Source organism: Mugil cephalus, chromosome 19, assembly GCF_022458985.1.
Source record: "Mugil cephalus isolate CIBA_MC_2020 chromosome 19, CIBA_Mcephalus_1.1, whole genome shotgun sequence".
NCBI classification, from domain to species: domain Eukaryota; kingdom Metazoa; phylum Chordata; class Actinopteri; order Mugiliformes; family Mugilidae; genus Mugil; species Mugil cephalus.
The window spans coordinates 10,732,315-10,759,164 of NC_061788.1; the positions used below are offsets into that span (position 1 = coordinate 10,732,315).

At 41.4% G+C, this 26,850-nt stretch overlaps 3 protein-coding genes across 5 annotated transcripts in view; 2 read left to right on the forward strand and 1 right to left on the reverse strand.

Moving 5' to 3' along the window:
• Positions 1-5,718, reverse strand: part of ric1 (RIC1 homolog, RAB6A GEF complex partner 1) — a 33,334-nt gene extending 27,616 nt beyond the window's left edge. Inside the window, exons 1-2 of one of the 2 annotated variants that reach the window (XM_047570729.1) lie at positions 5,003-5,718; positions 330-437 (exon numbers count right to left, since the gene is read on the reverse strand). In XM_047570729.1, the coding sequence (XP_047426685.1) occupies positions 330-437; positions 5,003-5,143 (249 nt within the window). In that variant the 5' untranslated portion in view covers positions 5,144-5,718. The remainder of the gene's footprint in view (positions 1-329; positions 438-5,002) is intronic. The other variant, XM_047570727.1, reaches the window with a different exon arrangement.
• A 362-nt stretch (positions 5,719-6,080) lies between these two features.
• On the forward strand, positions 6,081-10,735 carry exosc2 (exosome component 2). Its single transcript, XM_047570731.1, has 9 exons — positions 6,081-6,639; positions 6,993-7,094; positions 7,242-7,287; positions 7,385-7,474; positions 7,573-7,638; positions 7,727-7,795; positions 7,955-8,131; positions 8,894-9,022; positions 9,703-10,735. Exons 1-9 carry the CDS (start codon positions 6,521-6,523, stop codon positions 9,781-9,783), a joined length of 879 nt encoding a protein of 292 aa, XP_047426687.1. The 5' UTR covers positions 6,081-6,520; the 3' UTR covers positions 9,784-10,735.
• A 2,262-nt stretch (positions 10,736-12,997) lies between these two features.
• Positions 12,998-26,850, forward strand: part of abl1 (c-abl oncogene 1, non-receptor tyrosine kinase) — a 35,027-nt gene continuing 21,174 nt past the window's right edge. The window contains exons 1-2 of one of the 2 annotated variants that reach the window (XM_047570325.1): positions 12,998-13,558; positions 14,015-14,363. In XM_047570325.1, coding sequence (XP_047426281.1) covers positions 14,237-14,363 — 127 coding nt within the window. In that variant the 5' untranslated portion in view covers positions 12,998-13,558; positions 14,015-14,236. The remainder of the gene's footprint in view (positions 13,559-14,014; positions 14,364-26,850) is intronic. The other variant, XM_047570326.1, reaches the window with a different exon arrangement.

Here is a 26,850-nt window from a genome sequence, read left to right on the forward strand (position 1 = left end):
GTCATATCAGATTTATCCACCAATATACATTAGTTACAGTGCGTAGAGGGTGTTATACAATCATAAATATAAAATATATACATAAATTTAAATATATCTGACAATTTAACGGGCTGCTGATTAAGTAGAAATTCCTCAGATGTTCCATAACAAGAGTGCAATAAATGCCGATTTTAACGTTTTCTTCTTGTGATTTAAGTTTTTGATATAATGCTGAAATATAGTTGTTTAAATTTTGATTTCCATTCCAGAGGATGAAAGCCAAAACTCAGTCACGCATTATTTTGGTGTAAAAGACAGGAGAAGATCCAATAGAGCAATGTACTTACCGCCACAGCTATCATGGAGTCATCTGGTTTCCATTCTGCCTTCTGGTAGAAGCCAAACTGAGCTGCCGCCTTTGCAGATTCAATATAGCTGACAATCAAAACGCTGGGCTGTGGGTGGGAAACAAGGACATGGGAAAGAAAGTGAGCACTTAAAAGTTCCGCAGGTCACAAAAAAAACCTGACTGCTTCCCAGCGTAAGCATTTCGCTTTCATTAAAAGTTAATATGGCAGCCCAAAAAGAAATGGCAAAAGCACTTCAATCAAGTGAGAGTGATGGGTAATCAGAATGCCCAAACACCAGCTGTGCATTAAGAGAAAAGTGCACTGAGGTCTGAATGTAAGTCTGGCATTATGGCTGCAGCCTCAGTGATCCTTCTGGTAAAGAAAGGCCACTAAAACCCACTTTGTGAGAGTTAATATTTACAGCAATCATTTATTCTTGTCAACTAGTGGCTGGAGGGAGACTTGTTGCTATTGATTTTTCCCTTAAATGTTGGTTCTTTGGCAAAGAAGTGGGAGAGATTTGATTTGCAACTCCCTTCCAAAAATGGGATGACTATATAACCCCTGACTGGTGCCAGACTGCGAAATATAGTTCAACCGTGCAAACAAAAGCATGTTCAGGCCACTGTGTAATGCAATGCATTGCAGATACAGATTAACATGTGTTTATGTGGAGACTTTGACCTCCTCCGTCTACTCCGTCCACTACTACTTATTTGCACAAAGTCATAAGTGGTGTAGGAAATGCGCAATAAATCAGAAAAGGTTCAAGCAGAACTGATATAATATTAACAGCACAGATCAGAACTAAAGATGAAGTGGTACTGGGGCGGGATGCAAATGGAACTAAAGTTAGAACAGCTCATAAGTGTTGAACCTCCGTCATTCCAGACACATCAGTAGGAAGTGAAACTGCATTTTCAGAAGTACGCAGTGATCCCGTAGCTCTTTTCGTTTAAGGAAGCTAATTCTGCTTTCCGTGAGAGATAACAGGGCTTTACATTACAGAAAATGTAGGACACTGTATGGCTATGGACAGGTAACAAAAGTAGGGAAAATGTCTCGGGTAATTCCAGCTATGCAACATTAGTCCTGATACCTCGTGGTCGCTGTAATCAGAGACCGGTGTTTTAGCTATTTCTGCCCTACCGTGTCCCTTTCGTGGAATTAAAATTTAATCGTGCCAATGATACCCGCACTGGCAAGGAAACAGAAAACTCTCTCCTGGTCTGAAGTTGTTCTTATTTTTGTGTATACACCGTCTCTTTGCTGTATTGAAGTGAAAGGACGGCTTCTTGTAAACTCTGTGGATACTACTGTAGCTATCATACATATTCGGTTGACAAAAATTGAGAATCACCTCGTATTTTTTTCTGAAATGAATGGGAAAGAAAGCCAATAGTGGACACTGGCTTCATGCAGTCCTTTATGATGAACACTTAGCTGATTGGAATGCATGTGTCAATGGTAATACACTGGAGAGATATCTGCTAAAGATAATTTTGGACTTTTGGTACTAAATGGACTTTTATGTTCATAGCTCTGTCTCTGCGACTGCACAAAATGTCACCTACAGAAGTATTCTTTGCTTGCCCTCTCTACTCATATTCCCTCCATTGTGTTACGTACTGCTTGTTGGCTGATCAGAGCGGTCAGTGCAACACAAATGTGTCAGACTTAACTGGAATTAAGCGTAAACCTCAAAAGGAACCGACAATAAAAATTCATTTTAATGTCAAAATTTTGTGAAATTGTTCATCAATAATTTGCACTTTTCATGGTACTGTTCACATGATACCTGCTGTATCACCCGGGCCAGTAGGGAGGCACGTGTGCTACCCAGCTGCACACAGGCAGAGCGGCCAAAAGAAAAATAAGGCCTTGAAAGGCTTTATTTGCATGACAACATCCAAAATAAATAATCAGTACACACTGTTCTCACTGAGCTAAAACTGAAATGGCTTGCAGAGTAATAGCGACTGACTTGAACGAATGTTGTTTCTTTTCCATCGCAATTTCCCATGCACAGCCACAGTTATATAGAGTTTGTTGGTGTAAGTGAAGAAATCCCTGGGGAACATGAATGATTACACACACAATTACTTTCAATGATATGCGGCCATAACACACAACGGCGATCATTTTCGCAAGTACCCAGAGCCAAGAATGAAGCTCTGCGCACATACACAAACACACACACACACACAGCTGTGGCAGGGTGACAGAACAGAACAACAACGAGGCTAAGCTACTGTGCTACACGGATTAGTAATAGCACCTCGAGTGAACTGAGCTCAGGCTGGACTGGCTGAGGGTAGATGGGATCAGAGCGAGTACACAAGGCATTAACAGGAGGAGTGAGAACTACTAGGGAAAATATGAGGAAAAAGGCAGGTTTATAAACATCGCCTCAGAAAGTAACATGAAGAACATGACACAGGGTTTATGAGAGGAAGAGATAAGAACAGAGTTGTGGATGTAATTTAGTTGCGTTGCAAAGCAGCTTAATTCTCGGGAAATTTGCAACACAGTTAGACTCTGCATCTTGCCAAGATTCAAGCTTTGTGCGCACGGCTGATCCACAGACATGTGAGCCAATCAGCGTCCACTGAGAAACTATTTTCAGCTATCGGAGTAAAAATTATCCTCACAAAGAATCGCCAACGTGCATGCTAACTGCTACGCTACCTAGACTGGCTGCTCTATTCTGCCAGCAACAGGCAACTGGTTTGTCACATGCCAAATATCTTTTGGAAAGGTCTGCCACTTCCTGTTTTGCTAAGTTGACTTATACTTTAACAAAATAATAAAGGGTAAACAGCCCTAAGAAAATCCTCCTTTACAACCCTGTGTGCAGAGTTGGGTGGGGTAGTGAAATGGAGCAACATAATGGACTTAACAGATGTGAAAGGTGCGTGTCAAGAGGAAGACGTTTATCCAATCTACATGGGTGAGACATTCCTTTTCCTGGATGCTTCCCTCATTGATTCTCAGGGGCCGGCAAAGCCCACAAGAAAGGGAGGAAACAACGCATGGTCACGTCCTGTATGGGCCTCAGGAAATTAGCAGTGGCCCGGATCCATTGTTGCTACAACTCAATAATATACAAACTGTCTAGAACATAGACTGTTCTAGACAAACAATGAACTCAGTGGCAAGTCATCAGAAATCAAATGGTCCATCTGACAATTATTCCAAACAAAAGAGGACAGGAGTACAGAAGTCATAGTTCTGTAACTGGAATTTTGTATTTTTTCTCCGACATGTCTGTGATGATTCTCAGTCATCCTGATCATGGTATATACAAAAAAGCTGAAAGAAAAGCAATTGAACTGCTTACCAAACAGCTCCAGTTGCCTTTGTTCCTTTTTTGGATCTACTGCAGAACACTGGTCATTTCCACAGATCCGTTGATCTATTAGTTAACCAGATACAGGAGTGCCCTGGTAGCAAATTGTATAAAATCCAGACAGAAATATTTTTCGGCAAGTTAATATATTCTGTGATTTCTGGAAAATATTGCTTGTCGCAGCAACAACTCCCAGCACGCAGTTGTTATTTATTTTTTTATTATTTGGATTTCTCTCATGGAAAAAGACTTCCAATAAGTCATCAGCGTCTTTGACAAATTACTGACCTACAGTACTTCCATTCATTTCTGTAATCCCCCCCCCCCCAAGTCAAACCTTAAATGTCACTTCGTCTGTTACACAATGAGTCTGGCCATCTGGCCATCTATGCTCATAACAACATCCTGCATCAAACATCACTGGTCCCTCAGCTCATCTAGACCAGTAGAAATTAAGGAAATAGTTTCAGCATAGGACTCCTTTTATGAAAATCCTCAGCTAAAATATATATTAATAAAAATCTGACCTTGTTGAGACACAAGAGTGGTTGTCTCCCTGAATTGAGAACTGCAAATTTGAGAAAAGCCACTTCATTGGCTTTGGATTATTGCTATCAGAATCTAAAGAGATCAATTTATCTGTTGATTTCTTTATGTTTACCACTTAACTGTGTCTGGCTGAAATGTCTTTACTCTGGGTTGAGCATAACATGCAACAACGTGGAGTTGTTTTGAGCACTACTGAAAACCCTGTGCTGATAATCTTTGAACCTGAGCAGATGTATCTGATGGGGGTATAGTCTGCCATTTGCCACATGCCTGATCTAGAGCATTCATCAGCTGCACTTCAGGTACTGTGGTTGAGAGAATACCATGTTTGTTCTTGATGAAGTGACAACTGACAGGAAGGACGTAAACTCAACACTGTTCAGGCAGAACGCACTGGCTGTGACATGTGCATGTGGCCGGATATACTCAAACGTTAACGGTGTGTAACCACGTCACCTGTCACCTGTGTGACGGGCGTGTAGGTGGAACTGAGTGCCAACACATCAAAGTGAAAATACCGTACATGTCTGTCGCTCGAATGCACCGCCGCTACTACCCATGTTTGTTAACTATAATTATAATACACATGAACGACAGACTGCAAAGCATGCGCTAAAAAATAAAAGAATGCAGGTTGTGTTTGATGAAACGGGTTTAATAGCTCACACTAAGGCGCTAAGCTACGCCAAACTGAAAGTAGCCCCACACGGATTGTTTTTGTCGGGACAGCCGCGTTCGCGGTCCGGAGCCTCGGCTAGTTGACTAAACTTACCCGGCTGAACCAGACGCTGAGCTGCGTCTCTGACAGGAGGGCGAAGTACATCCTCTGGGAGCTGGGCTGGACGTAGAACGGCTCCTCTTCACTCCTCAGTGGACAAAGCAGCCCCCGGGGCCAGCCGGTGAGAAAATACATGACGGCAAACTCAGTCTCGACTCTCCAAACAGTGCCGCAATGCCAAGTCGTCGGTGCCCCGTAATCCTCCTTTAAGTAGAATTTTTTTTTTACCCAAGAGGACTCATGAGCGGCTGTTTTTGTGGGAAATAAAACTACAGGTATCTACAGTCCAGCCTTAGCACTGGTCAGGCTATCAATCCACGGATGCCATGCAGAAAGGTCCGGGCAGCCGACGGAGCTACGCGGCTAGCCCCGGGCTAGCTTCGGCTGGCCAACTTGAAGCTAAAGAGCAGTCCGAGGCAACGGCAGTGTAACCGAAAACAAAAGCAGCCACATACGCAGCGTCAACACACAGCACCGAACAGCGCGTCGCCACGCACGAATTGCTCGATTAACTTTTAACTCCCGGCGCCGTATCAATTCTTCCTGTGGCCGGACCAGTGGTGTTTAATAATGGCAAAGCGTCCAGTTTTGACTCCTCTATGCCTCACCGTCGCCATCTTTACAAGAGTCTGTCTGAGGACTCAACGCTGATTGGCTGCCACGGAGAAGTTTGCGTCCTGTTGACATCTGACGTCATCTCTCCGTTATGCGAATTCCTTTCTCGTCGGAAGGCAACGCTGCTCGACGGTGACATCTAGAGGCGTTAATGACACATTATCTATCTATCTATACCACACTAGATTGTTTAGAAAACATTAATTATGTTAAGTAAGGGGGATGGAAGCCCTGTTGTAAAAGAAATACAATGATTTTGTATTGGTAAATGAAAACTACACCAACACACACTTGCACATTTTGAAATACAATACGATGGCAAACAACTTGTCTCACTGCTATACTATACTTAAATTAACTCATTATAAAGTCATACATTGAAGATTTCCTTGGTTCAGACAAGCGCATCTCATAGCAGGCTAATGCCTAAGTGGTTTCACACTTTCATCCTGGAGCCATTGCACTGCTGCAACTCGACAAAACTTAAGTGTGATAGAAAGTTCTCACATAGTGGTGTAGTAGTTATCACGTTTTAACATGATACAGCAAGGTGCTATGAGTTTACGTCTGTTCACCAAGATGATGTGTTATTTTATATAAAACAATAGGGAGAGAAAATAGGATCATATTTATTCAAGAAAGCCTTCAATCGTAAATAATAACAAACTTGGTGAGAGAAATAAAGAGAGAATGATAATGATAGACTTTGCGGAACAACTGTATGCTTATCACTTCTATATATTCCGTCTTTATTTTGTGTTTCTTTCATGCTACGGGACTAACTACTACGCAGTTTGGGGAAAATTCAGACTCAAACTACAGTAGGTGGCGCTATAAGTCCTTAACTCGTTGGAAGTTGTGCGGAAGCCGACGCGAAGAAGAAGAAAAACAAGAAGCATGGCTGCAGACATGAGACTACCGACGCTCCGTACAACAGCGTTATCAGGTTCTGCTTCGAACCGAAGAGATCTGGTCGTCCCTGGAGATGTTATCACTTCAGACACCGGTTTCATGAGGTCGGTACCGGGTTCGTTGGTGAACTAAATACAACAGAATAGCATGTTGATCTTTGGCACTGGGGTCTGACTCGTTAAGTTGATAACAGAATGCTACATTAAACTTGACAGGCAATGAAATACCTACTAAATATTACACTAGTAATACAAAGTTATCACCGGCTCAGACCCGGATCTGGTGATTATTTTATGGAGTAGGAATAAACCTAATCTGTCTGAGCTTTCATCAACCATAAACTTGGTGAATTCTTCACTCATTACACCACATCTTCCCTCCCCTTTCCCGCTTTTACTTATATTTCCGTCTTTGTATTTCTTATTAATAAACAGTCCTGTGTTCCATTTTTCCACAGGGGTCATGGTACCTATGTTGATGACGAGAAGCTGACAGCCTCAGTTGCTGGAGAGGTGCAGAGGGTAGACAAACTCATCTGCGTCCGGCCACTGAAGACCAGGTGGGTGATTGAACTGAAGCTCTTGATATTTCGCAGTCACACTGAAGTGGGCCAATCGTACAGAACTGACTTGTTCACTGCTTTTCCCGGCTTTTCTTTTTTGAGAATTTATGTAATTACAATATTATTTTATGTTATTTGTTGCAGATTTAATGGCGAGGTTGGAGATGTTGTGGTTGGGCGAATTACAGAGGTAAAGCAAGGAGACACTTCTCTTATTTGATTCCTCTCATTTTCATAAAAAGATTTTAAAAACATTTTGATCATCTTTTTTTTTTTTTAATGTGTAGGTACAACAGAAGCGGTGGAAGGTGGAGACCAACTCCCGGCTGGACTCTGTCCTCTTGTTGTCCTCTGTCAATCTGCCTGGAGGTGAACTGGTAAGAAGATGGGCAAAAAACAAAACAAAAAAAAGAACAGATTCACCGGCCGAGGTATTTGTATTACTTCTAACTTTGTTTTTATTTTGGCCTTTTAGAGGAGAAGATCAGCAGAAGATGAACTCACCATGAGAGAATACCTTCATGAGGGCGATCTCATCAGTGTAACTGAGAATTTATCGTAATCTCCTCCATTCTGTCTCCTCGTTCCCACTTAATACTGACTCTGTTTTGCTTTTCCTGTGGTTTTAGGCTGAGGTACAGTCAGTCTTCTCAGACGGAGCCCTCTCACTTCACACCCGCAGTTTAAAGTATGGAAAAGTAAGTTATGCCAGTGCAGATGAGATGATTCACCCAAAACATGTCTGAGTTTGCTGAAAAACTGCGACCGTCTGCTGTCACTCACAGACACAAAATAATAGATTTAAAAACATTTAAAAATGTAGCTTTAAACCAGTGTCTGTTTCTTCTGACCACCAGCTGGGTCAAGGAGTGCTGGTGCAGCTTTCCCCTTCGCTGATCAAGAGGCAGAAAACACATTTCCACAACTTGCCGTGTGGTGCATCCATTATCCTTGGGAATAATGGCTTTGTGTGGTTGTATCCCACACCGGGGCAACAGGAGGAAGAAGCTGGGGGCTTCTACACCAGTCTGGAGGTACGAATAGAAATCTCGTTTAAATCTGCACTTGGTCTCGTTTAAATACCGTTATCTTATGTTAACTAAATATTCTACAAAGATCAAACAATTGGTTTGATTCATTTTAATTGATTGCATCCAAATTCAGTGGTATTTTTTTTGTTCACTGCTCTTTGCTTTAGCATGTTTAAATGGAACAAAACAGTGGACACTTCATTAATGTTCCAAGTCTCAGCTTTAAGTAGCACTTACTGATGTAAATATTTTTAACCCGCTTCAAATAAACAGAAGCAACAGGATGAGTGCCGAGGTGTACAGAAACACTCTCGCTCGAAGCTCATTAAACATTTTATCGTTCGGCGGAACAAGGATGTTAACCGTACGGCCGAAGCAACCAAATATTCCCTCAAGGTGTAATGTCCTAGAGTCAGTCACCGGATCTCAATCCAGTTTCGCTGCATTCCTCTTGCTGGAGACTAAAGGCAAAAAGGTCACACAGTGAGTTGAAAGTGGCTACTGTGAAGAAAATGGTTAAAGTTAGACTGAGTTAAAGACCCAGACATGATTTTATCCACAAAATGTAAAAGGATTTAGTTTAACTACTCACTTTGTCCCTGTTGGTGTACGTCTCCTCAAGTCCCTGCTGTGATTTTAGATTTGAGTGAAGAATCCCCACTTTTATTTCAGATTCAAGTGCTAAGGATTATCTAATGTACAACTCTCCTGTGGTGGTAGTTTGAACATATTTGTTGTTTTTTTTTTGCATCCCTGTCCTCTCAGCCTGTTAACCTGTCTGATCGTGAGGTGATTTCACGCCTGAGAAACTGCCTCCTGGCTTTGGCCGCACACAAGGTCCTGCTGTACGACACCAGTGTCCTCTATTGCTACGAATCCTCACTTCAGCACGAGGTAGGAAAGCATCTAGGTATAATTTAATGCTCTGTAGATTCCTCTGTAGCTGTTTTCAACTGTTTTACAATCAGTGGGGTTGAAAAGATTTTGTAATACTCGAACCCTGCCGTGATTTACTGTGCCATCTGGTGGCCACATTGGAAATCCACAGCAGCACCAGTGGAAAACGCAGTCCTCAGTTTTTTCTCTGCCGTTCTTGCGGTGTGGAACAGATGGGGTGATTTTTATTGTCTTTATAGGTAGGAAATAGATGACTTCTCATTAATCTGTCCTCTAATATCAGCATATGATATCTATAGCTCACATGCTATTATCATTCTGTGAACACATTTACAGGGAACTTTTTGTAAGATTAAATTAGCTTTGGCCCAATTTATTTAAATGGTTTCAAGGCAGTTTAAACTTAAGCTGCAACCTATGAAAATACTTTGTTGAATACTTATCAGAGTAACCAGAAACCCGAAATATATATATTTTGAACCCTCTGACATTTGTGAGTTTATCAATTCCATTGAATGATCTGACGAAGTAAAGCATAATTTTGTGGTTTATTCTAGTGCAGACAGGTTTTTTTTTTTTTTTTTTTGTTAAATATTTTGCAAAAGCATCCATAAAACGTGTGCAGATGTTTTCAGTGCAAGAGATCTATAATTCTCTGCTTTATGCCGTCCCTGCAGGTCAAGGACATCTTGAAACCCGAGGTGATGGAGGAGATTGTAATGTTGACGCAACAGAAGCTGCTGGAACAGGAAGGTTAAAGGGCTCGAGCCTGAGCATCGACCACCTGTCCGAAGACTGAAATGGCGTTCCATCGAAGATGCGTCCCTGTCTGCTGCACAGCTGAAGAGTTTAGAGGCGGTTTTCTTTAAACCTGATCAACATTGTTTGACTGCTAGCGTTTTTTTTTTTGTTTTGTTTTGTTTTGTTTTTTAATCTGCCACAGTCCGAATTCAATATTTTACTGCGGTTTAGTGGAACATGTTTGATAACCTGTGATGTTATACAAAAAAAAAAAAATGTATGCAATAAATTTTCTGTAATTTTGTTACATTTTCACTACCTCACTTGTGTGGTCTGTATTTCTGAAAAAGGTGATGAAAGTTTATAGAAGAGGTCACCAGTCATCCTGGGCATGGTGTGTCAAAAATAAAGCTGAAACGAAGGAAACTGGACATTCTTGAGAAAATGTTTCACTACCAATCCAAGTGAGGAGTTTTTATTTTTTATTTTTTTGGAACATCTGTAATCGGTCCACACTTGAACCCTTATATGACTAAACTTCATGACACAGTCTTCACCTCCAATTGGAGGACGTTGTTCAGATGAACCTGTGAGGTATCTTCTTTTTCACATTTAGTGGTTCTCTTGTGACCCACCAAAATCTAAACTTTTTGGGACTGTTGTTAATTTTCCAATACCACATAGATGGGTTCCTTTGCTCCTCTTTCAAACCGCCTGGCTTGTCTGATGTTTCCTAAGGGGTGTCCCTTGTACTCCAGTTGCAGGTGGGCAGCTAAGACATGCATTTGTTATGGTAGTTGTTTTATGAACCCGCTGTACAGGTCTCTGGATTCTTAACTGAACTGCATAAATGACATTGTTCTTGTTCAGTGTTTTTGGGCATGAAGTCTACAGTTGTAATAGTAATAAAGATACATAAATGACAGCAATTTACTATTAAACGTTGAATAAACCACCTTTTTTTTCAGATCACTTCCTCATAATGGCTGGTCATTAGTATCAGTGTCCACAATTCAAAGGGAAACCACTTAATTCCATCAATGTTTACTGTTTAGCAGACCACAGATCAAAATCCTGAGCTTTTACTTGATTATAGGTTTAGTTAAATCCCCCAGGATTTACAAGTGGAATGATTCCTTTACTATAAAAGCTATAAAAGTAGGTTTCGGTGTGAATGTTTATCATGGATGGTGCAAAGCAATATTCCGCTGAGGTCAATACTTTGAATACTTGGAATGTACCCCGAGGACATTATCAGAACAAAGAAGCAAATGGAAATGATAGATTTTGGACTGCTCCAAGCAGAAACATTAATTGCAATATGTTGGAAAAATGCTGAACCGCCATCCCTTGGAATATGGGAAAGAGAGCTGATGACATGCCTTTGGCTGGAGAGGCTGACGCGCTGTATATTATTAAGAGCAAACAGAACGGGGCTGCTTGTACTTGAGACTCATTTATGTCTTACTTGGCCAACGAAACCTTTAACATGGATTGAGCTGACTGGCTGTGGATGTATTGATCTTTTACTTTAAATTTACTGTTGCCATAATATTGTCGTAGCCGTTTGACTGCCGCACCCAGAGTTTAAGAATGGCCACTATCAGAGTCAGAGTGTTTAATATAAGCATTTCTAACCCCAAAAACTATTCATTTAGTCATTCTGTGTAATAACATTTGGGGTATTTAACAAGTACAATACTATGCCCCTGTTGTGCTGGTATCTCAGGAAATCTTATTATTTATCATGTCATTTTGTGCAATATCTGTTTTCTGAAGGTTAGTATCTTTGTGTGTTTATTTTCATTTTATTTACTTTACTTGCTTTGGTTGCTTTTTCAACTAACTTTAATTAGTTAATTACCTGGTGGGGCGACTATATATTTTTTTGTATATAGTATTTCTTTTTCTTCTTATTTCTATTTTTATTTTTTACCCAACTCGTATTTTTTAGCACTGTCCTGCTGCGACACCTACATTCCCTCTTGCGGGACAAATAAATTCTTACATTAGACTCTTTGTCTGTGAGATTTGTATTTGTAACATAAAAGTGGAGTGCGTACTAGTAGGTATCTCGCAGTGATGAAATTGTGGGCTTTCTCCCACTGAAAGGCAGGTTTGCATCTGTTCAGTAAATTTTTTAACTTCTTATAATGCTCCCAGTGGTGTCTCTTGGAATGTTATTTTTTTTGGAAATCTTCTTTTACCCAAGGCCATTCGGGTGTGATGAAATAATCTCTTCCCTCAGACATGATTGCGACTCACCTTGAATATTTTCATGTGTGCGGTTGATATGTATATGCATCGCACCTGAAGCAAATAAAGGATCATTATAGATCCCTATACATTTCAACTCCACTTCAGGCCATAAGAACTGTCAGAAAGCTTTAAAAACAAAAAATGTTTTATGGGGGAGGTGAACAATATTGTGACACGGTTATCTTAACAAAACAAACTCTTGCTCCACGAAATGCCACATCATGCATTTTTGGCGTTGATATTATGTATCACTCAACTCATAAAGAAGGAATCCAAAGCAGAATCTTGCTCCCTTCGACTCCTCATTCCCTCTCTGACTAAAGACTAACAATCTGTTTGCACCATACTATGTACCAAATATAGCACTAGTTTAGTAAGATTGTGTAGCTACTGCTTTTTATTTATGCACTGTTTTATTCTCACATTATCTGCCATTTCCTCTAGTGTACATTATGTTATAGTTCCTATTTATACTCTACTTTTATTTAACCCACAAATCCATCTGTATAATATGTTCATAGTACCTCAATCAATTGCGTACATCTTGGTCACTCACCTGTGTACATGGTCTCACAAGTACATAGGGTTTCATCTGTAAATTTTGTCCATATACCACACTATTTATGCTTCATGCTTACTTACTTACTTACTGATTGCACTTCTGGTTAGATGCCTAAGTGCATTTCGTTTTTCTGTACCTGTACATGTGTAATGACAATAAAGTTGAATCTAATCCAATCTGAAAAAATAAATAAATAAATAAATAAAAAAATCTTGACTATTTCACATTGAAACTGCGTATATTTTAAGAAACAGCTTCAAGTATGTGTGCCTCTCTGTGTGTTATTGCTCCGTCCTGCTCTCCCTGCCTGATAAAAAATATAAATAAAAATAAAAAAAAGTCCGTCGCTCTGCTCCAGTGTAGCTACTAGCCCACGCACGCACCTGACGTCACACGTCGCCCCACCCACATATTTCTGTAAACCACCTTGCGTATGGAAGTATGGCGGCCCCAGCGACATAACTACCACTCGGCCAAAGTTTATTGCACAGGTTTTTACGTGAAAGCGATGAGTAAGTACGCGAACCGAGGGGTCGGTAACGAAGAGCTCGGCGACCGCGAACACAGGAACGGACTTCCAGGGAGAGTCGTCGGTCTGTGGCCGGCAGAGTTTCCTCGAATTGCCTTCGCCTCCTTGATTGAAGTGCCTTTAGTCCGGGTACCACAGGGGAAGAGACTCCGCAAGACGGGAAGAGTGGACACGGAAGTTTGAGACCAACTCTGGAAATAGTGCTTGCAGTAGTGTTAAAACTGCTTGTTTTTGTTTTTGTTTTTTTTTCCGTGAGGCGTTTAAGTGCAGGTTTGCTACCAGCGTGCTAACGTCGAACCAACGAGAGCCTAATGTTGACTGCTCGTGGTGCATTTAAGGGTCCGGAGCTGCATACCACCAGCAGACATTAGCTTTCATGGCTACCTTCAACATTAGCTCGAGGTCGCCTGCTAACCAACAACACAAATGTTTCTATGACCGAGTAAGTTTTCCCTCGCACTTGTCTTCACTCGCTGCCTTTGAAACTGCTGCGTGAGTTTGAGTTGTGCGGTACAAATCACTCTTTTTTCACTTCATCACTGGTGATGAAGTGTTGTGCACATGATAAATAAGTTCCCTACGGACAATGGGGTTAAGAGTAACAATAGTTAACGGTGTGCTGCGGTTCAGTGCTCCTGTTATTTATGGTCTAGTTGAGAGAAAAAAAAAAAACTCTTTTGCACTCATAAGTTTTGTGTTAATTGTAAAGTTCCCCGTGAGTTGTGTGTGCAGACTGTGCATGCCGTTTAAAGAGCATGGTGGCCATTTAAAATAGCACATGTAAGGTTGACAGGTGAAAATCCAAAATAACAAAATAAAAAGGTTTGATTAATTTTTTTTTTAAATCCTGATAGTCTTGAATGTTTTTTTTATGTTTTTATTTTTTTTTTCCCTCTAGATTCCCGTGAAAATCCATTGTTTGTCCTTTGTAGCACCCGGGCTCCATTAATGATAGACAGAGACATACTGGCGTTATACACATCTGTGTAGGTGACCGCCATCAACTGGACTCGTCTTTTCCCGACCACCCCCCCTTCCCTGCCTTGGTGGCCAACTTTTGGACGGTGAACAACCGAGTCCAGCTTGGAGAGTCCCGGCTGCGGCCTGGCACCCTGCCCTTATGGGGCAGCAGCCGGGGAAGTTTGCAGGGGACCAGAGGAGACCCAGTCTGCCAGCCTTCATCAAGGGGGGAAAGAGAGAGTCGTCACGCCATGGGATCCAGCCCTGTAATGTTTTTGTTGTGCACGGTAAGCTCTTCTTTTCTAAAGTTGCTCATTTCTGTAGCTACAATCTGTTTGTTTTTGATTGTTGAAAAACAATTTGTAGCTTTTTGAGCATTGTGCTTTTGCATATTTGGCCCTAAAATCAAGTTCTATGATACCTTTCTGTCTGTGAACCGCTTCATCAGCCGAGTAAGTTACATTCAGATGAGTAGTCTGGAGCAACCAGTGTACTTTTGAATGGATTTTGTCATTTATTACACATAGATGGTGTGAGAGCACAAGTTTGTGGTGTGGAGGTTTTAATTTGCATAAATAAGAGAGTGCAGATGACATCGGGCTTTTGTAGTTGTATTTTTGGGACTGATGCTTGTGCAATATTAATGCACTTTAAAGTGTGCAGTGATACATTTTAACAGCTTATGATCACGTCTACCACAGTTAGTAACGCAGCCAATTGCCAAAACCACTGTTGGCTGTCGTTAGAGACGTAGAGATTCTACAGAGGGTTTGATGTGTCTTTTGTATCTCTTGTACGTATGATTTGTCAGCACCTTGCCACTTTGACCGCTCCACAGTATGATGCCTCTCAACTCATGTCTTACTGCTTGTAATCAAGCACGTAACATGCAATAACCCACAGCCACTCTGGTGCTAATATTGGTTCGTTTGGTATCTCCACCATATTAAACTGATTAGCAACTTAATTACTCTCGATGGGACTGAGTGATGCTCATTCAGAATCCATTCCACTGTTGGAACCATCAAATCCATCATCATTCTCATCCATCATCATTTGTACTGTGTGAAAAGGTTTTAAACTCACTGACATAAAAATCCCAATATAATATTTATTAAAATGAATGATTTTTATACATCCTCCCGAAAGGAATGGCTTTCAGTTTGTACAGTGCGACCTTATTAGGCACATAAGCAAAGCACTAAACCCCCCACGCAACTTTTGAAACATATAATAGTAAAGTTAATTAACACAGTAGTGTACAATATCCTGAGTGTATTTTAAGCAATTCATTCTAATCTCAGTAATATTCTAAAACAAACAAGTTCCATAATACATGGGAGACTTTTTCATGATAAGAGTTTAGCCGACCAGGAAAAAGTCTCCCTTGAGGGTCACGAGAGTCAGGAAGAAGAGGATGGAGACTGTGCCTTGTGTGTAACTCACAATAGACATGAAGAAGAATCATTCGGGGAAAAAAAAGTGCAGGCTGTGCAGTCTCTTGTAATTCAATAATACACATGTAGTTTGTGTCAGTGCATCTTCCTGTGTCTGTGTATAAAAGTGTAGTTTGTGCAGATATATGCATATTACACTGATCAGGCACAACATTATGACCTTAATGGTCTTGATTGTGTAGTTCTCCCTTCTGCCTCCAAAACAGTTCTACTCATCAGAGAGTGGACGTGGGCGTTTTGAGTTTGTCCCCCCCCCGTTAGTGAGGGACTTTCAGTCTTATGGGTTGAAGGGAGGGGCCTCTGTGGATCAGGCTTGTTTCCAGTGCATCCCAAAGATAATAGAACCGTTTAGGATCTGTTTTTGAGTTGTTCCTGAACTGTTTTTGTCTGTGTATCTGTGCCAAGGAGTGTCACTGCTGTGGGGTGGGGGTGTCTGGTCTGGTCTGGGTGAGTGGAACATGTCGAGGTAACATCCACATGAATGCCAGGCTCTAAAGTTTCCTAGTGGAACATTCTGTTGTCACAAGATTTAAATTCTGTTCACTTTTGCTGTCAGTGGTTTTAATGTTGTGGCTGATCAGTGTAGATGTAGTAGAAAGCATGCAAATTAGGGCTGAAACGCACAGCTGTTACTGACCAAGCTGCAGATTATATCTCGATAATTGCATCAATAATCGCCTGCGTCAGTGTCAATTTAGCACATTTAAAAACAAATTTTGCACAGAGTAGTAATGGAACAATATATAAAATCCTATAAACATGCGGCCAACTGTGCATACGTTTACAGAGCCGTCCATTTCTTTTCCGTTGCTGGTTACAGCCTCTTTTCTAATGTCCCATCAGATGACTTTGTTTTAAAGCATGGCACAGAACAGAAAGCAGACGTTTAAAGTTTTGAACTTAATTCACATGAATCAGCGGTGACCTCATCTGTGACTTCCACTCTAGTTTTTGTAGTCAATGATTTATTATTTACCAGTTGTGGCTCATTAAAACGCCCTGACAGCGGTGTCTGTCTTTGTTTACCGTCCACGAGAAAAAAAACACAAAGTAGACAAAGTACAGGAAGTTTTCTTTTCTGTGTATGCCTATAAATATTGTCTCCACCTGCTTCTGCTAAGATGTTTATATGATGCAGGTGGCTCGTTTCGGCGTTGAACTTGTATTTCTTAATATCGCAGTGCTAAGAGGGGTTAACAAAAAATATGTTTGTCGCACAAGTTCACATAAAATTACCCCAACTTAAGAAAATTCAACTTATCAGTTGAGTAGTAATTTGTTTTTAAACATGTCATCAGCCATTGAACCAGAGGCGTGCCATGCATCCAGCTAACTGATAAGTTTACCAAATGTGTGTGTAGGGTTGTGATTGCCTTGGCAGGAATATTTTCCACTGACTCTGAGTCTTGCATAACACAGAGGGGGGACAGGACGAGGAAGGTCAGAAAAACAGAACGAAAGCTTTTGCCGGTAAATGGATCAAATTTTGGTGAAGGGTCAGTGACATGGGGTGTATTTGTTTTCCCTCTCTGCCCCTTTCCTCCTGCCATGAGCAGGTTAGACCATCAAAAGGGATGTGAGTCATAGTGCAAGAGAAGGGCAACATCAACACGCATGATTTTATGTTTTTTCTTCTTCCTGGTGAGCCCCTGCTAGTTAAAACTGGGATAGCCAGCGCCACGCTGCTTCTCAGCAGGCAGGTTCAGACCTCTGCGTGCAGCTGCCTGGGAGAGAGACTGAGGCAGGCAAGCAAAGACCTGTCTCTGCTTTTGGCACCTCCGTATACTGTACAGTGGATAGGGATAGTTATGATCTCACTGGTTAGCTAGCGCAGATTTTAAGAAAGGAGCTTGGTAATGAATTCCCTGGAACCATATCTCCTGCAGCACTCTCAGCCTTTTCTCTCTGTATGGTTCAGATAACCAAGTGTGTTCTTACCATGCAACTCGAAAAAGTCACAGAATTAATAGTTGCAGTATGTTACCGGGCCTGTTTTAAAAAACAGGTCTGAGCACGACAAATGTACTTGATCCTTTTCTTTTTCTTGTTTCATTTAGTGTATAATATTGTTGATACAAAAATGCACCCTGCATTAAAACTGTGTGTTCAGCTGTGATAATTGCCCACCCATTGTCATTGTATTTGTGCATACAGCTAGCTGGCATGTTATGGATGCAAAAAAAAATAAAAAATCAGTTTGGTGTCAAGGGTTTTTAATTCAAGTGACCACCACTGGCAAGTTTGACAAGCTGCAGGAAGCGGAATCGCTGTGGTTGTAGTAAATAATCAGTGAAGGAGTAGTGCGCCTTTCTTTTGTTTTCCTGCCATTCCCTAAAAAGGCATGACACGGGACAGCTGAGAAAGATTAGGAGGCAAGAGAGTTCAAAAGAAGGAGCTGATGGTATAAAGGGGGAAATTTGCCCCCTGGTGGTTACATTTATTTATCAGGTTAGTGTGTTTTGTTAGAGTGCATTGCAGTTGAATACTGTTTTTTATTCAAAAATAATCCTCTATAATCAGAGGTTGTTTAATCTGTTTTCTGTTATGTGTATGTTCAGTTCACCTCATATATTTCTCAGGACGTGCTTGATTTATGCATATTATTGTGAGATCAGACACACAGATGAGCAGGTCCAACAGCTTTCATGTCTGTAGTGGAGCTAACACTTGTCTGTGCTGTTTGACTGCTGATGTGGAATCAATGAGATATACTCTTGAGTATATAACACCCAAATCTGCACAAAAACAGACGTTTGCTGCATTAGTAGCTCCAATACAAATTAAAAACAATTTAAAAGACATTGGAAACTGGACAAAAGCTACAAATCTGAGGAAAAAACGTAAAAACCAAATGATTCTTTCACTCCCAGTTCAAAACCGGAACACCCACCTGGTCGGTTCATTTGGGCTTCGTGTAAACACTGTGTTTGCTGGTCTCAGTCTGTTTGCAGTGAGAACACATCTTACCTACAGACTGATACGACTGCCACGTAAGACTATAATTACATAATGAAGCAGTTTACCTGATGTGGAATAGGCTGTTGTGTGTCCCTAGAGCACATCTTCTCCTGCAGAGGTGTCTGGCTGCAGCAGTCAGTACGTTTACATGCACAGCTTAATCAAGCTATGCTGAAAATTCAACTTTCTAAATGCGTTCCTTGTCCCTGTTTACATGCGACGGAGAAAATCCAGTAACTGATGGGAACATGTTCTCCTCCTTCACACTAGGTGGCGATATGTGTCTTTTCAGAGGGTAATTACAGCCCCCTTTCTGGTTAAACTATTACGTCATGTAATAAACAACTGGAGTCGTTCATGTGGCAGACCGACATTTCAAACAACAACCCGATGAATAATAGTTCAGCTTTTTTAATGTTCTACATAATGTGCGTGCTACTTATGGTGTTGATAAGATATGCACTATCCCTCAGGTGGTTCTTCTACCGGCTCTGTTTACCTTCTTCTTCTGTGACCGGCAGGACATTTTAGTTCTGGTGTCATACGCCAGAACAGCAGTTGTGCAGCATGTACGTTGTCCAGTGCGATTACGGTATATACATGTTGGTGAAAATTGATTTCCAATCAAGTGTCTTAGTCGGATAAGGAGAACTTTTTAGTCAGAGCAACATACAGCCTTGATGCTCGATCATTGCCGTCTGCGTATGGAAAACTGGTACATGAGCCACAGAAGAGCAGTAAATGTCAGTGGACGCACTCGCAGCTATTGCTCCATTTTCTATGTAATTATTTCCTGATAACAGTGTTTGCAGGCGTGGCACAAACAGAACCAATGGTAGTGCAATATTGTAACATACCGTATCATAGTTGCAGCTGAATCTGAACGTAATACAGGTGTAAAAACACAGAAATAAGACGAACTGCGTCCTTTACTAAGTTGTTCCTTTTATGGAAAACTACACCATAGGCTCTGGCAAAGGTTGAACAGTGAATGTCAATAACTTTGATATATATATATATATATATAAAAAAAAGATTGTGTCAAACTGCAAAGATACTTCAGTTAGTTTTATTCTAGAGCTTTTCAAGATGGTTTGTAATGATCTGTTTATTCAGTTGTATTGTTCATGGGAATGCGTCGGGTAAAGAAAAACAACAACAGCTGGAAACGGTTTAAGGTTCAGGTTTTATAGATGATAGTTTGGCATGTGATTGCTTACCACTTTAAATTGCAGCAATCTTTCACGTGTAGGCAACGAGAAGAGAACGGTGCCAACCCATTGTCATCAGCCAGACGAGTTGGGTTACAGATTGTGTACGGACCTCTGGCATGTTGCTACTTGCTTGGATAGGTTTTAGTATGGGCACAACAACGGGGCTTTTCTTCCTACTCATAAACTTCACCCCGTACTTCTTCCCTGCTTGATGCCTGGAGTCCAGACTGGCAAAATCTCAAGTATGTTCAAGGCACAATAAAGTGCGGGGACCTAGTTGTTCATTGTTTATATTCGCTGTTTTCTATTCGGGGTCATGGGATGCTGGAGGAACATCGTGTCGCATTTATCTATGCGCAGACAAGTAAACGGCTTCATCTAAATGTCTAGACACAAGAACGGCGTTTAATTTTCATATCTGGGCCATGACACTACGATGTCATAATCCGTGAAACTGGAATCTGCGGCGGGCCTCGCAGATGAACAAACAAGTTATCGGGGTCAGCTGTAAATCCGATACAGTAGCCCACTGTCCAGTCATGGATTCCAGGAAGTACAGCTGATGTCCCAAGTATGCAGAACTAAGACTGGCCGTTTAGTCATGACGACGGGAGTTGTTTTCCAGTAGCATTATGTAAAGCTGGGATATCGGTTGATTTTGTCATTTTGAAGTGATGCATGCTGTGTTTGGGGCAGAAAGTAGCCAGTGTGAATCCCCTCCCCTCCACACACACACACACACACACACACACACACACTCTCTTGTGACATCATTTGATTTCTGAGCGTGTGTGTTTGCTGCAGCAGCTGCGTCGGGCATGTGATGCAGTAAGTGGATCCGTTTCTCTTTGAGTTGGTAACTGGCTCTTTTTTGGCTGGAACTCGAGGAATCTATAGAGTCTAGACACCAAATCTCCTCCCATGATCCCTCTGGGTCCTGAAGATGGGAGGAGGGGGTCCGTGTACGTGTGTGTGTATGTGTGTGTGTGTGTGTGTGCAGGCGCCTCATAGTAATGCTCATTCAGGCCAGCTGTTAGGCCCCTGGTGGCTCGTCTCACTGTGCCTGGTCATATCTCTGATGGGCACACACACATATACACACACACAGATCCTGCCTGACTTTCATCTAAATAAACTTTTTTTCTTACTTAAACCGTTTTATTTCCCAGCTCTGACGTGCTTGAACGGGCTTTTGTGTTGAATTTTTCGTGACCCCGCCGGATGACACATTGCTGATTAGTAAGTGTTTCCTCCCTCTCATCAAGTCTTGACCACCTGGAAAAGAGTCCACTTTATGGCCGCGCTAACCAGTGACTTGCCAAAACAGCTGTGTGTATAAATCAAGGTAGTCAAGATACTCAGAGCCTTTCTCTCTTTAACTCATGCTGCCGAGGTCCACAAGGACACAAATGGCAAATATAGGCTGATGGGTGCAAGTTGCACAAGATTGACTGTGCAGTATTGGATCTGAAAAGGACGTGACAGAATTTGTTTTGATTGATTCATGGCAGTTCTCCACAAATAAATCTACACTAAAGAGGCTATTGTTTTATTGCAGTAGTTGTTAAATTTCCGCCCTGTTCATTTCAGCATCGCCAGTTAGTCTGACTTTAACTGGACAACAAAGTTCATGTAAACACAATAGTCCGACTAAAATCAGAGTTCTCTTTATCCGATTAAGACACTCAGATAATACTAGGGGTGGGAAAAAATATCGATATGGCAGTATATCATGATATTTTTTTTGCTTCTGATACAATATCAATTTTGTGTACAAGTACAAGTGCAATAAATTGGAAATGGATCATTTGGATTAAAATAGTTTTTTGACTTTGTCCAATTAATTATCCCTGTCCTCTGATGTACATACAGTGGGGGAAATAAGTATTTGATCCCCTGCTGAATTTGTAAGTTTGCCCACTTCCATAGAAATGATCAGACTCTGGTTTTTATGGTTGTTTACTGGTTATGGGTATAGACAGAATATCAGTCGAAAATGCATAAAAAACACACAATCTAAAAGTTATAAATTGTTATGTATTTTATTAAGGGAAATAAGTATTTGATCCCCAAGCACAACACAAGTCAGTACTTTGTAGAGAAACCTTTGTTGGCAAGCACAGCGATGAGACGTTTCTTGTAGTTGGTCACCAGGTTTGCACACAGCGCAGGAGGGATTTTGGCCCATTCATCTTTACAGACAGTCTCTAAATCCTTCAAGTTTCTTGGCTGCCTCTTGGAAACTCGGAGCTTCAGCTCCCTCCACAGGTTTTCGATCGGGTTAAGGTCTGGAGACTGACTAGGCCACTCCATGACCTTAATATGCTTCTTCTTGAGCCACTCCTTTGTTGTCCTGGCAGTATGTTTTGGGTCATTGTCATGTTGGAAAACCCACCCACGAGGCATCTTCAGTGTTCTTGCTGAGGTTTTTGTCCAAGATGTTACAGTACATGGCTGCATTCATTGGCCCCATAATGCGGTGGAGTTGCCCTGTACCCTTTGCTGAAAAAAAGCCCCAAAACATGATGTTTCCACCTCCATGCTTAACCGTGGGTATGGTGTTCTTTGGGTCATACTCACGTTTTTTCATCCTCCAAACACGGCGGGTCGAGTTAATGCCAAATACAGTGGGGGAAATAAGTATTTGATCCCCTGCTGAATTTGTAAGTTTGCCCACTTCCATAGAAATGATCAGACTCTGGTTTTTATGGTTGTTTACTGGTTATGGGTATAGACAGAATATCAATCGAAAATGCATAAAAAACACACAATCTAAAAGTTATAAATTGTTATGTATTTTATTAAGGGAAATAAGTATTTGATCCCCAAGCACAACACAAGTCAGTACTTTGTAGAGAAACCTTTGTTGGCAAGCACAGCGATGAGACGTTTCTTGTAGTTGGTCACCAGGTTTGCACACAGCGCAGGAGGGATTTTGGCCCATTCATCTTTACAGACAGTCTCTAAATCCTTCAAGTTTCTTGGCTGCCTCTTGGAAACTCGGAGCTTCAGCTCCCTCCACAGGTTTTCGATCGGGTTAAGGTCTGGAGACTGACTAGGCCACTCCATGACCTTAATATGCTTCTTCTTGAGCCACTCCTTTTGTTGTCCTGGCAGTATGTTTTGGGTCATTGTCATGTTGGAAACCCACCCACGAGGCATCTTCAGTGTTCTTGCTGAGGAAAGAAGGTTTTTTGTCCAAGATGTTACGACATGGTTATGCCCATAAGCGTGAATTGCCTGTCCTTTCTGCAGCCCAAACAGATTTTCCAATGCTTCCTGTAGGTCTTTGGATCTAGTTCACTCCAAACAGGCGTCGAGTTAATTGCCTGCTGCAATTGGTATTCGTCAGACCACGCACTTCTCCAACGAGTCATTTAGTGTTCACGCAAACTTAGCGGTGTACATGTCCCACAGACCTTGCGCATGCAAGTTCATCCATAACGGCGAGTGTGTTGCCAACTGTTTTTTACGAGGTCCCAACTGCTTCCAGATCATAACAAGCTCCTGTTGTTTTAGCCTCCTCACCTTTCTCATCATCATCCTCACTCCATGAGGCGAGATTTTTCGGGGAGCTCCAGACCGAGGACAGTTGATGGTCCTTTTATGGGTCTTCCACTTGCGAATAATGGCACCAATAGTTGTCACCTTCTCACCAAGCCTTTTGCTGATGGTTTTGTAACCTATACCAGCCTTGTGCAGGTCTACAATCTTGTCCCTGACATCTTTTGACAGCTCTTTGGTCTTGCCATGGTGTGTAGAAGTTGGAATGTAAGAAGATTTAGGCAGGTGTGCTTTATATACATGAGAGTTAAGTCAGGAGTATGGTAATAGTTGACTGGCACAGCTGTGTGCCACATGGCACCAGCCAACTGTGGAGCCTGAATTCTAAGTGAATTGTTGGATCAATATTATTTCCTTAATAAAATACATAACAATTTATAACTTTAGTTGTGTGTTTTTATGCATTTTCGATTGATATTCTGTCTATACCATAACAGTAACAACATAAAAACCAGAGTCTGATCATTTCTATGGAATGGCAAACTTACAAATCAGCAGGGATCAAATACTATTTCCCCACTGTAGCTCAACTTTGGTTTCGTCAGACACAGCACTTTCTCCAAGCTTCTCTGAGTCATTTAGATGTTACTGGCAAACTTAAGGGCTGTACATGTGCCTCTTGAGCAGGGACCTTGCGGGCATGCAAGAGTTCAATCCATACGGCGCAGTGTGTTGCCAACTGTTTCTTGGTGACGGAGGTCCAACTGCTTCCAGATCATTTACAGCCTGCGTGTTGTTTAGGTGCTCCTCACCTTTCTCATATCATCTCATCCATGAGGCGGATTTTGCGGGAGCTCCAGACGAGGACAGTGATGTCTTTATGGGTCTTCACTTGCGAATAATGGCACCAATAGTTGTCACTTTCACCAAGCCTTTTGCTGATGGTTTTGTAACCTTACCAGCCTTGTGCAGGTCTACAATCTTGTCCCTGACATCTTTTGACAGCTCTTTGGTCTTGCCCATGGTGCTGTAGAAGTTGGAATGTAAGAAAACTGATTCTTAGAGCAGGTGTGCTTTATATACATGACGAGTTAAGATCAGGAGTATTGGTAATTAGTTGACTGAGCACAGCTGTGTGCCACATGCGCACCAGCCAATCTGTAGGAGCCTGAATTCTAAGTGAATTGTTGGGGATCAAATACTTATTTCCCTTAATAAAATACATAACAATTTATAACTTTTAGATTGTGTGTTTTTTATGCATTTTCGATTGATATTCTGTCTATACCCATAACCAGTAAACAACCATAAAAACCAGAGTCTGATCATTTCTATGGAAGTGGGCAAACTTACAAATTCAGCAGGGGATCAAATACTTATTTCCCCCACTGTAGCTCAACTTTGGTTTCGTCAGACCACAGCACTTTCTCCCAAGCCTTCTCTGAGTCATTTAGATGTTCACTGGCAAACTTAAGGCGGGCCTGTACATGTGCCTTCTTGAGCAGGGGGACCTTGCGGGCACTGCAAGAGTTCAATCCATAACGGCGCAGTGTGTTGCCAACTGTTTTCTTGGTGACGGAGGTCCCAACTGCTTCCAGATCATTTACAAGCTCCTGCCGTGTTGTTTTAGGCTGCTCCCTCACCTTTCTCATCATCATCCTCACTCCATGAGGCGAGATTTTGCGGGGAGCTCCAGACCGAGGACAGTTGATGGTCCTTTTATGGGTCTTCCACTTGCGAATAATGGCACCAATAGTTGTCACCTTCTCACCAAGCCTTTTGTCTTGATGGCTGTGTTGGAATGTAAAACTATTTGAGCAGTGTGCTTTATATACATGACTAATCAGTTGGTAATTAGTGCTGACAGCTGTGTCATGCGCACCAGCATCTTAGGAGCCATTCTAGTGAAGTTGGGAAATATTCCTTAATAAATAATCATTTAGACTTAGTTGTGTGCTTTATATATGACGATTTAAGATCATTTGGTATTATACGAACACTCAAACGACCAGCAATTGTAGGAGTGAATTTAAAATTGTGGGGATCAAATACTTATTTCCCTTATAAGTACATAACAATTTATAACTTTAGATGTGTGTTTTAGATTCGATTGATCTGCCTAACAGTAAACACATAACGAGCTATCATTCATATGCAATTACAAATTCAGCAGGGGATCAAATACTTATTTCCCCCACTGTATGTACAATGTGTATTTTAAATGTAATGTATTTAAAATTGTCATTGAAGATAATATTAAGTAACATAATAAATATATTAAGTATCATATCGTGAGGCAAGTATCATGGTATGTATGGTATCGTGAATTCCTTGCCAATACCCACCTACTAGATAATACGACTGGAAATCAATTTTCCCCACCATTCATTATTATTTATTAAGAAGGTAAACAGAGCCGGTAGAAGAACCACCTGAGGGATTATCTGCACCGTAAGTGGCATGCACATTACATATGAGATAAAAAGCTGAACTATTATCCATCTTCTTGTTTGAAATGCTGGTCTGATGCATTAGACACCAGTTGTTTATTGTGTGACATAATAGGTCAAACGGAAAGGGGTCCGTATTAACCCGCTGAAAAGACCCATATCGCCACCTAGTGCGGAGGAGGAAGACGTGTTCCCGTCAGCAATTCGATTTTCTCCTTTGCATGTCAACTGGGACAAGGACCGCCATCAGAAAGTCGATTGAGCTGTGAGTGTGTTGATTCAGTCCACACAACGCAAGGTCCAAATCAACTACATATAACTGTCATTAATTATTTTCACCTCTGCTCTCTCCGCTCTAACATGTCAAGCGGTCTTCCTGGCGAAAAAAAAAAAGGTCTATTGTGTAACTCTGTTATCTGATCAGTATGACTATATCGTGAATGGGCTCTGGCCAAATCCTTTTCGTCCTCTGCCTCTCGGGCCACTCCGCTCCGTTTCCTAGCAAATTCAAATATGTGATCTGTTGGTGCAGAAGTGTGTTGAGTAATGTTGCCCATTTTGCTCGGCTCGAAATCGACAGAGAGAGAGAGTTGAACATAGGGCAAGCCACAGCAGTGGAGTGAAGAATGTGACCTCTTGTGCATTCCTCTCTCAAATAACTGGTGTAATCCCCCCCTCCCTCCCTCCTTCCCCTTCTTTCGTTCTTTCGTTCTTTCTCTGATTTTTACAATGCAAAGAACATTTTTATTGACGTGGAGAACAAAGCACAAACAAAGAGCTAAACAAAATAAGACAAAAGCGGTGCATACAAAATAAACTCAAAACAGTACATGAGCATTTAGAGTTATGTGACAATGGGATACACATTTCTTAATGGCTGACTGCCATCTGCAACCCATTTTTGCGCATTTTTTTTATGTGTGGCAGTGGTTGATATTTATCTGCCGTAATCCTTGGCTTTCTTCAGACTTGATTATGTGAAGAATTTTAATAAATGAGAATCAGTGCTGTGTCGAACATAACATCAATCACTATTCTTCCTAATTAATTTACCTTTCGATGATTTGGGATGAGCAGTTTTAAGACAGTGATGTGACAGTGACAGTTTCTCATTGACAGCATTTTTGTTACACCAGAATCTCATCCAGAAGTCACTGTACATATGATTTTTATTCACATTCGCAGCCCGAT

Bases quoted from the DNA above. Each gene is read 5' to 3' on its own strand.
- exosc2 (XM_047570731.1), top strand. From the start codon at position 6,521: ATGGCTGCAGACATGAGACTACCGACGCTCCGTACAACAGCGTTATCA. The intron at 7,475-7,572 runs GTAAGAAGATGG...TTGGCCTTTTAG, and splicing joins ATCTGCCTGGAGGTGAACTG to AGGAGAAGATCAGCAGAAGA. The intron at 9,023-9,702 runs GTAGGAAAGCAT...CCGTCCCTGCAG, and splicing joins AATCCTCACTTCAGCACGAG to GTCAAGGACATCTTGAAACC.